The 15859-nt window shown below is 46.7% G+C and overlaps 1 protein-coding gene across 2 annotated transcripts in view; it reads right to left on the bottom strand.

Moving 5' to 3' along the window:
- Positions 1–15859, bottom strand: part of dnah7 (dynein, axonemal, heavy chain 7) — an 816199-nt gene that overhangs the window by 598402 nt on the left and 201938 nt on the right. For both annotated transcript variants that reach the window (XM_085985836.1, XM_085985837.1), the window contains exons 19-20: positions 10166–10359; positions 8869–9067 (exon numbers count right to left, since the gene is read on the bottom strand). In XM_085985836.1, the coding sequence (XP_085841962.1) occupies positions 8869–9067; positions 10166–10359 (393 nt within the window). The remainder of the gene's footprint in view (positions 1–8868; positions 9068–10165; positions 10360–15859) is intronic.

The following is a 15859-nucleotide window of genomic DNA, read 5'->3' as shown; positions in this document are numbered from 1 at the left end:
TAATTTCCCTTGTTAGCCACGGTTGAGTCACCTTTTTTGTTTTATTTTTATGCCAAACTGGGATGAACAAATTCTGTAGCTCGTCCATTCGGTCATTGAATGTTTGCCATTGCCTATCCACCGTCAACCCTTTGAGTGCCATACCCCAATCAATCCTACCCAACTCGTTCCTCAGACCATCGTAGTTTCCTTTATTTAAATTGAGGACCCTAGTCTCTGAGTCAACAACTTCATTCTCCATCTTAATGAAGAATTCAATCATATTATGATCGCTCCGACCCAAGGGGCCTCGTACAACAAGATTGCTAATTAATCCTTTCTCATTACATAATACCCAGTCTAAGATGGCCTGATCTCTGGTTGGTTCCTCAACATATTGGTCCAGGAAACCATCCCGTAAACACTCCAGGAATTCCTCCTCCACAGTATTGTTACTTTGGTTGGCCCAATCTATATGTAGATTAAAGTCACCCATGATGACTGCTGTGCCCTTAATGCACGCTACTTTAATTTCCCTTTTAATGCCATCCCCAACCTCCGCCTTACTGTTTGGAGGTCTATATACCACTCCCACTAATGTTTTTTTCCCCTTAGTATTTCTCAGTTCTACCCATACAGATTCCACATCATCAGAGCTAATATCCTTCATTACAATTGTGTTGATCCCTTCTTTAACCAGTAATGCTACCCCATCTCCCTTTCCTTTTTGCCTATCTTTCCTGAATATCGAATACCCCTGGATGTTGAGTTCCCAGTCTTGGCCATCCTTGAGCCACGTTTCCGTAATCCCAACCAAATCGTATTCCTTTACCTCTATTTGCGCAGCCAATTCATCCACCTTATTAGGAATGCTCCTCGTATTAAGACACAAAGCCTTCAGGCTTATTTTTTTAATGCTCTTAGACCTATTAGAATTATTATTTACTGTGGCCATATTAGATTTAAACCGTTGATTTCTCTGACTGCCACTTTTGTTTTTCTCCTTCCTATCTTTTGCTTTTATCCTTGTTTCCCTTTCCTCTGTCTCCCTGCTCGGGTTCCCAACCCTCTGCCATTTTAGTTTAAACCCTCCCCCACAGCACTAGCAAACACTCCCCCTAGGACATCGGTTCCAGCCCTGCCCAGGTACAAACCGTCCGGTTTGAACTGGTCCCACCTCCCCCAGAACCGGTTCCAATGTCCCAGGAACTTGAATCCCTCCCCCTGGCACCATTCCTCTAGCCACGTATTCATTTGAAGTATCCTTCTATTTCTACTCTGACTAGCACGTGGCACTGGTAGCAATCCTGAGATTACTACCTTTGCGGTCCTGTTTTTTAATTTATCTCCTAACTCCCTATATTCCGCTTTTAGGACCTTATCCCGCTTTTTACCTATATCGTTGGTACCTATATGCACCACGACAACTGGCTGTTCACCCTCCCCTTCCAAGATGTTCTGCAGCCGCTCTGAGACATCCTTGACCCTTGCACCAGGGAGGCAACACACCATCCTGGAGTCTCATTTGCGGCCACAGAAACGCCTATCTATTCCCCTTACAATAGAATCCCCTATTACTATAGCTCTACCCCTCTTTTTCCTCCCATTCTGTGCAACAGAGCCACCCCTGGTGCCAGGAAGTTGGCTGCTGCTGCCTTCCTCTGATAAGCCATCCCCCCCAACAGTACTCAAAGTGGTGTATCTGTTGGAGAGAGGGATGGCCACAGGGGACCCCTGCACTACCTGCCTGCGCCTAGTACTCTGCCTGTTGGTCACCCGTTCCCTTTCTTCCTGTGCAACCTCTACCTGTGGTGTGTTCAACTCCGCAAACGTGCTATTCACGCTGTCCTGAGCATCGTGAACGCTCCAGTATGCATCCAATTGCAGCTCCAGTGCCGCAATGCGGTCTGTCAGTAGCTACAGCTGGATGCACTTCCTGCACATGTAGTTGTCAGGGACACAGGAAGTGTCCCTGATTTCCCACATATCGCAGGAGGAGCATATCACGTGGCCCGGCTGTCCTGCCATGACTTACCCTTTAATTAATTGAATTTAAATTAAATCAATCAATCCCACCAATTACACTACAGTTAACTGGTTTACCAACAGTCCCCACTACACCAGAGAGACCTTAGTAACTATAAACCACAGAGTGAAAGTTTAAAAAAGAGAGAAATACTCACCAACCAATCACTTACCTGCTTCCTGGTGATGTCACAGTTTAATTACTTTTTACCTCTCTCCCCTGCTGTTGAATTGGTAAGCCTCGCTGCCGGTTTTAACTGCCGCCGCTCCTCACTGCTCCCACACAGGTCTGATGCTCTGGTCGGGCCTCACTGCCGGTTTTAACTGCCGCCGCTCCTCACTGCTCCCACACAGGTCTGATGCTCTGGTCGGGCCTCGCTGCTGCTTTTAACTGCCGCCACTCCTCACTGCTCCCACACAGGTCCGATGCTCTGGTCGGGCCTCGCTGCCGGTTTTAACTGCCGCCACTCCTCACTGCTCCCACACAGGTCCGATGCTCTGGTCGGGCCTCGCTGCCGGTTTTAACTGCCGCCGCTCCTCACTGCTCCCACACAGGTCCGATGCTCTGGTCGGGCCTCGCTGCCGGTTTTAACTGCCGCCGCTCCTCACTGCTCCCACACAGGTCCGATGCTCTGGTCGGGCCTCGCTGCCGGTTTTAACTGCCGCCGCTCCTCACTGCTCCCACACAGGTCCGATGCTCTGGTCGGGCCTCGCTGCCGGTTTTAACTGCCGCCGCTCCTCACTGCTCCCACACAGGTCCGATGCTCTGGTCGGGCCTCGCTGCCGGTTTTAACTGCCGCCGCTCCTCACTGCTCCCACGCAGGTCCGATGCTCTGGTCGGGCCTCGCTGCCGGTTTTAACTGCCGCCGCTCCTCACTGCTCCCACGCAGGTCCGATGCTCTGGTCGGGCCTCGCTGCCGGTTTTAACTGCCGGCGCTCCTCACTGCTCCTACACAGGTCCTCCTCCAGTTAAGTATTTTTATTCTAGATTGCTAATTGTCCTTCTGCATAACTAATCTAAACCTTATGATACTATGTTATATGCTTGCTGATAATGATCTCGGAATATCAGCACACATAGCCACAGGCATTATAGTGGGAATTTTAACTGGGAGGACGATTCGGGAGGGCAGGGTGAGTGGCAAACATATCCGACGTTAGCAGCATGAGGTCCAGGTGACTTTAACTCTGGGCTCCATTTTAATATGATTGGCAGGGTGGCCACCCAATAGCATTAAGAACTAGGCAGCCCAGCCATTTTCGCAGCACAATTCCCAGTGGGCCACCGAGCCTTTAAAGCAGGAATGCACCTCTTAAAGGATGGTTGCTTTCCCTGATGTCAAATTTGCAGGTTACATAAATATAGTGATGAGAGTGAGGAATGTTGGATGCTGCTGGATCCTGGAGCTGGAGCTGCAACTGCAAGATGCCGAGCTGCCATTGCTGCAAGAAGGATCATTAGAAGAGTTGGAGGGCTGTCCCCAGGTTTCCTGATGTCTCCCTGATGTCCTAGAGATCAGAGCAAGGAACAAATGACTCTTTCCCAGCACTCGCAAGAAGATACCTAGGACCAATATAAAGCAGGAATAGAAAGAGGTGGCCGAGAGGGTCAGTGCCAGGAACATCATCTTCAGGACCTGGATTCAATGCAGGAAGAGGTTCAATTACCTCACAAGAGCAGCAAGGGCGAGTACAGCTTTTCATCTCTCCATCTCTCTCAACAACACCTGACAACAGTACTTCCACCAGTTCCCCCAGCGCTCTCAACAATTCCCTACCCTCCATCATGTCCTTCACCACCAATCACAAAGGACATTATACCACCTCTTATTTTTATTCCAAACACATTCATCTCTTCCTTTGCTGTCTTCACCCCAGACACTCTCTTCTTATTTGGTAGCAATTGTAGAATTAGCAACTCTGCTCAGGATTCCTTCCTCACTTCACATTCCAGACACCTGTCTTTCTATTCATCACCTACCCATCCTGATTCCATCTTGCTTCTTCTTCAGTTCTCAGCAGATGCAAAATCCCTACATAAGTGCACTTTCCTTTTCAGCAGACACTTACTAGCTCTCATCCTTTATTTCTGCAGGACAAAACAGCATACAGTGTGAGGGAGGAACACCCAGCATCATGGCCTTCACCTCACCCAAATGAAGTCGGAAAACCTGGAGATGAATTGTTCGGTTAGAGCAATGAGCATTGGGGAAGGCAATGCTCACGTCTTATATGTGCAGGGTGGCTGCCTATTATTTGAACCTCTTCATTCACCTCAGGAAATTGTATATTAAGCCAGCTTGACAACTTTAAGCTGCATTCTGAAGACCGTAAGATGCTAACGTCCAGCTTGTCATTGCCATGCTAACTTTTGTCTCTTTTCTCTTTCCTCCTTTAAGAAAGACAGCATGGGTTGACACTTGGGTAAGAAATTAATTCAATGCAATTATTATGTTTTCCGTTAAATTAATCACCTTTATCACATTTGATACCTTGGCCTGCAGTATGGTTTCATATCAGCTTCTGAGTCTGCATTGTCAGTATGCCATTGATATAGAAATTGGATGAATGGTTTCAATGTTCTTTAATGCAGAATTCATCATCATTGGCGACCACTCGAATTCGAGTATGGTATGTCCTTCATCAGTCATCTACTTGTGGGTCTTCAGGTGGCTGTGGAGGCCAATCCGAGATCCACAGACTCCACTACAGTGTGGGCATGTAAGACTATTGGTATTAACTGGAGTATGGCTCTTCTTAAGTTGTTGTCTCTCCTTACGGCGCTGGCGTTTATCCTCAGCGGCACACTGGAGATTCTTTTCATGTAGTACGGCACCGTTGTGGATGCATTTTCTCCAATTGTCTCTGTCCAGTGCGATTTCCTCCCAGTTATTAATATCGATATGGAACTTTTTAAAGGATTACTTTGATGTTATCTTTGTAACGCTTCTTTTGACCACCAGGAGACCTCTGCCCTTCCTTCAACTGGGAGTACAGAACCTGTTTTGGGAGACGTGAGTCTGACATGCGAATGACATGTCCAATCCATCGGAGTTGATGCTGCATGATGAGCGTAGTGATGCTGTAGATATTGGCCTCTTCAAGTATACTCCAGTTGGTACACTTGTCCTCCCAGCTGACCCTCAAGATTTTGCATAGAGAGCGTTGGTGGTATTGCTCTAAGGCTTTGAGATGTCTACTGTACGTAGTCCAGGTTTCAGCTCCATATAAAAGGGTGGGAAGGATGATGGCTTTGTATACAAGAATTTTAGTTTGGACTTGGAGGTCATGATTTTCAAAGACTCTCCTCCTCAGTTTAGAAAAGGCTGCACTTGCACAACTCAGGCGGTGATGGATTTCAGAATCAATGTCAGCTTTGGCTACCAAGATATGAAAAGGTGTTGACATTTTCAAGGGTGTTATTAGCAATCTTTATAGAGGGAGGAGTTGCAAGCTGATTAGGTGATGGCTGGTGGAGCACCTGGGTTTTCTTTATATTCATGGTGAGGCCCAGAAGTTTGTAGGCTCTGGAAAAAGCATTCAAGGTGTTTTGTAGATCATGCTCGGAAAGAGCTGTGATGGCATTATCATCTGCATACTGTAACTCCATAATGGTAGTGATGGAGACTTTGCTCTTGGTCTTAAGCCTGTTGAGATTGAAAAGTCGGCCATCAGTACGGTAAAGGATTTGAATTCCGGTGGGCAGATCATTGCCGATGAGATGGAGGATAACTGAGATGAACACTGCAAAAAGGGTTGGAGCAATGATGCAGCCCTGTTTTACTCCTGTCTCAACTGTAAAGGGCTCTGAAATAGAACCGCTGCTGCTGAGAACTGCTGCGGACATGTTGTCATGTAGCAGCCTCAGAACTAAGATGAATTTATCGGGGCAACCAAGCTTAGACAAGATATGCCATAAAGTCTGGCGGTGGACGGTGTCAAAAGCTTTAGTTGAGTCTATGAAAGCTATGAACAGTGGCTGCTTTTGTTCACGGCATTTCTCCTGTAATTGACGTGCTGTGAAGATCATATCAGCTGTTCCTCTGGATGGTCAGAAACCACACTGCGACTCCGGAAGCACCTCCTCAGATAATGGCAAAAGTCTGTTAGCAAGGACATGGGCAAGCACTTTTCCTGTGGAAGAAAGAAGGGAGATACCTCGGTAGTTACCACACACCGACTTTTCCCCCTTTTTTTAAATAGTAACAATCAAAGCGTCTCTGAGATCTTGTGGAATTTCTTCCTGCTGCCATATTTTTTTAGGAGGAAGGCATGTATGTGTGTCAGGAGCTCAGGGCCACCTTTTTTAAGGATTTCTGCTGGAATTCCATCTGAGCCGGCAGCCTTTCCTTGGATCGCCACCTTGTCAAGGTGGAGAGGCTTGCGTGAACCTATGAACCTGTGAGCGATGCCGTCGGGAGCACAGCTCTTGGCAGGGTCACCCAAGGCGGTAAGGTCAAGGGGGAGGTTCCAGATGAAGTGCGATCCATACCAAGTCCTCAACGGTGGAACAGGCAGATGACGGTGGTAACTCTGAGTCACTTTGGTTCAGGGGCTGCGAGAAGCACCACAACGGCTGTGAAGGCGGAAGAAGGCTGCAGCAGAGAGGGGTCTCCAGTCGTCTCGGTTTTTCCTTGCCACTGGACCCTGGCCCCTTTTCTGCCAAGGATCGTGTGGTGGCTGGTTGTGCACCAACCACCCCACGCTAAAAGATACCACGCACAGGCGTCCTTCAGAGGGATCTACATTTACCTCTACAACACGCCAGCGTAAAGTCCTGTGGCGATCAGTAAGTGGTGATGGGGGCAGGATTGTGAGGTCTGGAAGCTCCTAATCACAAGCTGGCACACTAGGTGGTGGGTGTCTGATTCAGTCGTCGGGCTCCTGGATCGAGGCAGTGGAGCCCCCCGGCAGCTACATCCACGACTGAGCAGCCCTATTTAGGATCCGCTCTGCTCACCCTGAACAGGGAGGGGGCTAGAAAAGGTGCCCCAAAAATAGCCTGCCACAATAACACCCTGTCTGGAATACCGCATCCAGAGGGGTCACCAAAATGCAGTCCTAAATGCAGAATTAAGACAGTGGTGAATGATGTAAAAAGGACTGTTAATACAAAGGAGCTTTGTGTAAATTTTCAGGGCAGAAGAATGAGCAGGTGCCCGGAATCACTGTAATATTGACTCATCTCTGGCAGCAAGGTGTTGAGGTGGCATCTCCTTCTTCTGCTGCTTCTTCACCTTCACTCAGGACTTCCTCATCCAATGAGAATTGCTCCAAATGCAGCCCCCTCTGGATGGCAAGGCTGTGCAGGATGCAGTACACCATTATAATGTGGGATGCTTTTTGTGGGCCATATTGTAGAGAGTCTCCAGACATGTCACACCTGAACCTTTGTTTGGGGAACCCTATTTTGTGCTCAGTTATGGTCCTGGTGGTCCCCTGGTTCTGATTATATACCTGTGTTGTTCAGGTGTGTTGGGATTGTGCTGGGGTGTCATGAGCCATGTATGTTAGAGGCATCTCTTGTCCCCCAACTGCCATCCTGTCATGTTCCTGGAAGGGTCGAATATTGAGGGATAGTTGACTGTCGCAGAATGAACATCTGCCTGGAAACTTGAATGATCTGGTTTCTGTGATCGGAGACAAGTTAGATGTTAATTGAGTGGTAACCCTTCCTATCTACGAAAGCTGCTAGCTGGTCTTCTGGCACCCTGATGGCAACATATATGCAGTCTATCACGTCCTGGACACAAGGGAAGCCAGTCACAGCTGCAAATCTCTGTACTCTCTCATATTGACTGTTGACATCAATGGAGAAATTGATGCACTGGTTGACCCTGGCAAACAGGGCATTGGTGACCTGCTTGATGCAGCTGTGCACTTCAGATCGGGATATGCGGGAGATGTCCCTGTAGCAGCCTGGAATGAGGCTGTGGCAAATAAATTAAGGGCTATGCTGACTGACAGCCACTGGCAAAACATGGCCAGCTAGTTCAGCAGGCTGCAGGTCTTGTTGCAGGAGGCTGCAGAGATGTACAACAGCCTGCCTGGAGAAGTACAGCCTCCTGAGTCATTGCTCTTCAGATAGATCCAGAAAAGTGACTTGACTTGTAAACGCTGTGGGCTGGGTAGGGCCACCTACAAGCAGTCCCCACTTGCTGTCTTCTAGTACGCCCTCCTGCTGCTCGTGCTGGTTGCTAAGGCTGCTGCTCTTCCTCTTCCTCCATCCAAACCAAAGTGGCTATAATGGCATCCATGATAAGCTGTAAGCTTAATCAAGGTAAGTGAAGGAAAAAAATCTCAAAGAAGCAACCTGGAAGCTTGAAACTCTCCTAGCAATACAAAGAGCACAATGGCACGCAGGTCACTGTGATCCAATTGGCTGCAGCTGTGTGTACCTTTAAATCGTGCTTCCTGTGGCCCGAAGAGACCAATCCCACTAGATTTCACTAGGAGATTGGGTGCTGGGCTGGACTTATGCGATTTCACGTTACGATTTCATGGGGTCTAAATAAACTTATAAGATCTCCAGTTGTGTACATTGATGGGGCCCCCACCAGTTTCTGGTGGTCGCTTAAAAAAAAGCGGTTAAAATGGTGATCAGTGGGAATGACGTGATACATACTCCAAAGCAACTATAACAGCACACACGTCCCAGGCAGGGTGGGTTAAAATCGCCCCTTATGTGTCAGATATTAATTATTACTGACTTGGTGGAATTATGTGTGATATCCATCAAATGTCATATGAATTATTTTTGCTCAGCAAGGCACAAAATAAAAACAGTCCCAACCATACTAAGAAAATAACTATTTTTGGTCCGAAATTGATTAATGCATCTAGTCATAAAAAGACACACATTACCTTGTGAATGGATTTCACCATGGCTAACTCGAGTTCTAGCAGCCACTTTTCCACTTGACCTCTAGCTTTTGCAGTAGAAATTATGTCAATAAGTTCCACCACTTCATCTTCGCTGCTTTTCATATGGGTTATTTCCAAGATATCAGTAAATTCAACTTTTGCAATGCCCTCAAAGCACTTCTTCAAGTGAGGCTGTACTCTGTAGCAAAGGTCAAAATGTTTAGAATTTAAAATGCATAGTTTAACAACTTCCATGATCCCTATTAGCATATCCTACATTTCAGTTTCTGCCTATTTGGATCATTAAATAGAATTTTTTTTTGTAAGTCTATGAAACAGCGGATCCAATATTTTTATGGGTTGCCAATGGATAAGGTTCTCCGCTACCAGTGCCGCCCCTGTGGCCTATAAATTCGGCCGCACAGCGCCCGTTCTTCTAGGGGTTACCTGGACTACTAAGCCTCCAACATGGCGGGCTGGATCGCGTGCGCCCGCCATATTGGGTAAGATTAAAAAATAGGCATCCTTTGCCCATGCAAATAATGGGCTTAACGCCTGCTTGAGGCCGGTTCACCAAGATTGGTTTGCCCTGAGGCAGCCATCGCCTAGGAGTTGCCTGCCAACCAAGAAGGTAAGTAACACTTGAATCTAGAGCCAAGAGGAGCAGAACTCCCGATCCCACAGTAAAAGAACCAATCACCACCGCTCCTCCAAATCACCGCCTCTCCCAACCACGACCACTACCTGATTTTCCCCACTCTCAATCTCCCGCACCCCTGGCCTGGATCCCCGATCTCTGCTCCTCCCAATCCCCCTGCTCCCCCTCACCTCCAACAACCCCCAGCCTCTTCTCCCAATCCCGTGATTCCCAGACTCTGATTCATGGCTCGACCCGACCCCCGTCCCCAGCTGACGTGATCCTGGACCGGGCCCCAGGCTCTAATCCCCAGGCGCACTTACCTGAGGGCCGCCGTGACACCAGCAGCGGATCGATATTGCACAACTCTTCACCGGCGGGCTTCTTTATAATGAGGCCCAAGACCCAATTTCTGGGCCTATTTATTTAAATCATATACACTTTTTTAGAAAGCATTACACAATTTGCTTATGTTAGCTTATCAGTGACTGCTACCCAACCCTCCCAATCACAGAAATATTCATCCAGTAAACAGTTGTCAGTTAAAAAGCCTTATAAATAGCATGCAATTGTTTGAGCGTTTACACAGGAGTAACTATTAAAAACCTCATAACAGCACCACAAAGTTTTAGGCAGATTACGCATTGAAATAAATCATACCTGGTAGGATCTTTGGTCTCTGAAAGGATCTCCAGCAATTCATCATTAGACAGGAAGAAAAATCGTGGAAAAAAGAGGCGCTTCTTTTCCAAGTAATTATTAAGTCCTTTTAGGATCAAATCCAGCAGGCCGCTTGATTTTTTGAGTTTTTCGATCATTTTTTCTATGGACACCACTGCTAGAACATGCGTATCCTGCAGAGGTAACATTTTATATAATATAGCTGGTTTCATTTAGCAAGTCAGAACATACATGCAGTTAAGTAATATTTAGGGATGTTTTCTGCTTTTAGAAACTGAAGTGATAATCCTGCCATTTCTTATTTTAATGGTAATAAATAGAAATGATAATTGCTTCAGTTTTCTACTGGGTAAATTTATTCCACAAGATTTCAGTAGCCTTACTGGCGGAAACCTTGGCAATCAAAACCAAACTGCATTAATGTAGGTTACATCCACTTAAGTCTTAAAGTAATAGTCAAGAAAGTGGGAGTGGAGAGTGGGAGTGGGAAATTGTAGGGCAATGAATTTTACATCCCAATTACTGATGTCCATTTTTTTTCCAAAGGTTTGAGTTATAGACCTACATCATTAGAATCAAAGTATTTGCTTTTCTTTTTGTATGAAAACTCGTAAGGCTCGATTTTAACTCTCGGCATAATACAGTAAAGTGAACGGTCAACCCGTCGGGCTTCATTAACATATAGCTTGCCGACTTCCCATCCAAAACAGCCAGGGAGCGACTGCTAGGCAGTTAAAATTGGGTGGAAGGAGGCTGCCACTGTGGATCCAAGTGAATGGTCCCTGGCAGAAGGTAACAACAGGAAGACAGATTGTTATCTGAATGACAATAGATTGGGAAAAGGGAAGTGCAACGAGACCTGGGTGTCCTTGTGCACCAGTCGCTGAAGGTAAGCATGCAGGTGCAGCAGGCATTTAAGAAGGCCAATGGTATGTTGGCCTTCACAGCGAGAGGATTCGAGTACAGGAGCAAGGATGTCTTGCTGCAGTTGTACAGGGCCTAGGTGAGACCACACCTTGAGTACTGTGTGCAGTTTTGGTCACCTTATCCGAGGAAGGATGTTTTTGCCATGGAGAGAGTGCAGTGAAGATTCACCAGACTGATACCTGGGATGGCAGGAATGATGTATGAGGAGAGATTGGGTCGATTAGGCTTATATTCGCTAGAGTTTAGAAGAATGAGAGGGGATCTCATTGAAACTTATAAAATTCTAACAGGACTAGACAGACTAGATGCAGGAAGGATGTTCCCGGTGGCGGGGGAGTCCAGAACCAGGGGTCACAGTCTAAGGATAAGGGATAAGCCATTTAGGACTGAGATGAGGAGGAATTTCTTCACCCAGAAAGTGGTGAGCCTGTGGACTTCTCGACCAAGGCAGTTGAGGCCAATTCATTAAATATATTCAAGAAGGAGTCAGATATATATCTTAAGGCTAAAGGGATCAAGGGATATGGGGAGAAAGCAGGGACAGGGTACTGAATTTGGATGATCAGACATGATCTCATTAAATGGCAGAATAGGCTCGAGGGGCCAAATGACCTACTCCTGCTCCAGAGTTAATGAGGGTAATTTTAACATTAAATCTTCCAGGTTTAAATTTGACCGGCAGTGTTACCCAGGCCTCGGGAAATCCGGCAACTCAAGGGAGGTGAGGACAGCTTCGGGGAAAAGGTAAGTGCCTTTCCAGTACTGCTTGTGGGCCAGGAAGAGCAGGAGTGCTCCCCCCAGCCCCCCAAGCTTACCTGCATCCATGCCATAGGACCCCCGCACCCCGTCCCCAGCTAATGGACGCCCCCTCATCTAAAAATCACCCGGGGTTGGGGGCATCAGAGAGCTTTATAGCTCATTTAATAGAGAAAACTATGTGGATATCAATGGAGTCTGCTATTTTTATATTGTATTAGGAATGGGTACTTTTAACTGCCTCCCAAAGGTGAATCAAGCAAAACTCCAGAGCAACATTCAAATTTATAAGAATGAAAACAAATTCAATCCATTAAATACTCAAACAATTACTTTGATTAAAAAATTATTAACCTGAATTCTTCACAACTAGCTTTGCATTCTTGAATGAAAATGTACTGTTTACAGGAGAAGAGTGTAGACACAACAGGGGTGAAATTTGATTGGGCCCGAAAACAAGCGCAGGGAGCGCAAAGCGCGATCTCTCCACGCCCGTTCAAAGTGGTGCAGGCAGCATGTAAAATTCGTGCTGCCTGCTCATTACAATGTTTGGAGCGCTGAGCTTTGCGCTCAAGATGGGGGCCAATATTGGGTGCAGTCTACTGGCCAATAAAATTCTGCCTAGGCTCGCTGCACTTTTTAAAGGGGAGGTGCATTGTTGCAGAAGCACCTCATTGTCACTCTGCATGCAGCTATGGCTCAACCGGGAAGAGAAAGGGCAAGGAAATCCTCTGATGCAGCACTGGAGGTCTTGGTCCTGGGGGTGCACAGAAGATGACAGGTCCTTTACCCACAGGGGGGCAGGAGGCATTCTAGGCAGCACGCCAGAAGGCAGTGGGAGGAGATAGCAGAAGCCGTCAGTGCCATGTGTGTTGCTCCCAGGACCTGGGTCCAGTGACGTATGAAGTTAAATCACACGAGCGGTCAAGGTGAGTGAATGCATCTTCAAATATCATAGCCCACCAACTGCACCTCACACACTGCTCAATGCACCATACCCCCATCACTCACCTATCAACAATCTCTAGCAATCACGACTCATACCTCACAATCATAGCTTCACCTCACCCTCACACAATGATCACTACTGCAAGCCTCACACCCACATCTCACACCTTGCACACACTGCTAGCTATTCAACCATAACAGGCACATCATCCAAACACATTGCAACACACTCACTGACCCACTTCCCTTTCTCTTGCAGGCCAAGGTGGCGCATAACAGGCATGAGCAGCAGCAGACAGGTGGAGGGGAAGCACGTCTTCAGAGCCTCACTGACTCACTGAGCTGGAACAGACGGTGATGGAAATAATTGGAGGGGCCGTCACTGAGGCCGTGGTGAGCGGCAAGGCTGAAAGCATTGCTGATGACAGTATGCTCATACCTAATCCTCCTTCTCACAACCGACTTCCCCCTCATGGCACAATCTCTTCTCACTTACAAGCTGCTGATGGTGTAAGCTTGCACATCTTGCTTCCGCCCTTCCCCTCACCACAAACCGAACCTTGTGCTTTTTCCTTTCAGATACCCAAGAACTTCCAGGAGCCCAGCTTGTCCCCGATGCAATAGAAGAGGAGAGTGAAGCAGAAAAAGAGACACCGTCACTCGATCTGACACTCCCACGCATCAGTTCAGAAAATATAGAAACACAGAAGATAGGGGCAGGAGTAGGCCATTCGGCCCCTCGAGCCTGCTCCGCCATTCAATGCGATCATGGCTGATCATCCAAATTCAGTACCCTGTCCCTGCTTTCTGCCCATATCCCTTGACCCCTTTAGCCTTAAGAAATATATCCAACTCCTTCTTGAATATATTTAATGAATTGGCCTCTACTGCCTTGTGTGGTAGAGAATTCCACAGGTTCACCACTCTCTGGGTGAAGAAATTCCTCCTCATTTCTGTCCTAAATGGCTTATCCCTTATCCTTAGACTGTGACCCCTGGTTCTGGACTCCCCGACCATCGGGAAAATCCTTCCTGCATCAAGTCTGTCCAGTCCTGTCAGAATTTTATAAGTTTCAATGAGATTCCCCTTTCATTCTTCTAAACTCCAGCGAGTATAAGCCCAATCGACCCAATCTCTCCTCATGCGTCATTCCTGCCATCCCAGGTATCAGCCTGGTGAATCTTCGCTGAACTCCCTGCATGGCAAGAACATCCTTCCTCAGATAAGGTGACCAAAACTGCACAAAATACTCAAGATGTGGTCACACCTAGGCCCTGTACAACTGCAGCAAGACATCCTTGTTCCTGTACTCAAACCCTCTTGCTACGAAGGCCAACATACCATTTGCCTTCTTAACCGCCTGCTGCACCTGCATGCTTACATTCAGTAACTGGTGAACAAGGACACCCAGGTCTCGTTGCACTTTCCCTTCTCCCAATCTATTGCCATTCAGATAATAATCTGCCTTCCTGTTATTGACACCAAAGTGGACAACCTCACATTTATCCACGTTATATTGCATCTGCCATGCTTCTGCCCAATCACCCAACATGTCCAAATCATCCTGGAGTTTCTCGGCATCCTCCTCACAGCACACATGCTCACCCAGCTTTGTGTCGTCTGCAAACTTGGAGATATTACATCTAGTTCCCTTGTCTAGATCATTAACATATATATTGTGAATAGCTGGGGTCCAAGGACCGATCCCTGCGGTACCCCACTAGTCACTGCCTGCCACTCGGAAAAAGGCCCGTTTATTCCAACTCTTTGCTTTCTGTCTGCCAACCAGTTCTCTATCCAAGTTAATACCATGCCCCCAATCCCATGTGCCTTAACTTTACACGCTAATCTTTTATGTGGGACCTTATCGAAAGCCTTTTGAAAGTCAAAAATTCCAGTAGATTAGTCAAGCATGATTTACCTTTTGTAAATCCATGTTGACTTTGTCCGATCCTGTCACTGTTTTCCAAGTGCTCTGCTATTACATCTTTTATAATGGACTCCAGCATTTTCCTCACTACCGATGTCAGGCTTACCGGTCTATAATTCCCCGTTTTCTCTCTACCACCTTTTTTGAATAGTGGGGTAACATTAGCTACCCTCCAATCCATGGGTACTGTTCCAGATTCAATCGAATGTTGGAAGATGGTCAGCAATGCATCTACTATTTCTAGGGCCACTTCCTTAAGTACCCTAGGATGTAGACTATCAGGCCCTGGGGATTTATCGGCCTTCAATCCCGTCAATTTCCCTAACACCATTTCCCTACAAATACTGATTTCTTTCAGTTCCTCCCTTTCATCAGACCCTATGTTCCCCGACATCTCTGGGAGGTTATTTGTGTCCTCCTTTGTGAAGACAGAACCAAAATATGTATTTAATTGGTCTTCCAATTCTCAGTTCCCCATTATAAATTCCCCTGATTCTAACTGCAAGGGACCTATGCTTGACTTCACCAATCGTTTTCTCTTCACATAGCTATATAAAAGCTTTTACAGTCAGTTTTTATGTTCCCTGCAAGCTTACTCTCATACTCTATTTTCCCCTTCTTAATTAATCCCTTTGTCCTCATTTGTTGAATCCTAAACTGTTCCCAATCCTCAGGTTTACTGCTTTTTCTGGCCAATTTATATGTCCACTCCTTGGATCTTATGCTATCCCTAATTTCCCTTGTTAGCCACGGTTGAGTCACCATTCTTGTTTTATTTTTATGCCAAACTGGGATGAACAAATTCTGTAGTTCATCCATGCGGTCTTTGAATGTTTGCCATTGCCTATCCACCGTCAACACTTTGAGTAACATTCCCCAATCAATCCTACCCAACTCGCGCCTCATACCATCGTAGTTTCCTTTATGTAAATTGAGGACCCTAGTCTCTGAGTCAACTACTTCATTCTCCATCTTAATGAAGAATTCTATCATATTATGATCGCTCCGACCCAAGGGGCCTCATACAACAAGACTGCTAATTAATCCTTTCTCATTACATAATACCCAGTCTAAGATGGCCTGATCTCTAGTTGGTTCCTCGACATATTGGT

Source organism: Somniosus microcephalus, chromosome 4 (genome assembly GCF_052327205.1).
Source record: "Somniosus microcephalus isolate GS21.2 chromosome 4, FLI_Smic_1.0, whole genome shotgun sequence".
NCBI classification, from domain to species: domain Eukaryota; kingdom Metazoa; phylum Chordata; class Chondrichthyes; order Squaliformes; family Somniosidae; genus Somniosus; species Somniosus microcephalus.
Note: the sequence above shows the minus strand (reverse complement) of the source record. Positions and strands in the feature narration are given on the sequence as shown.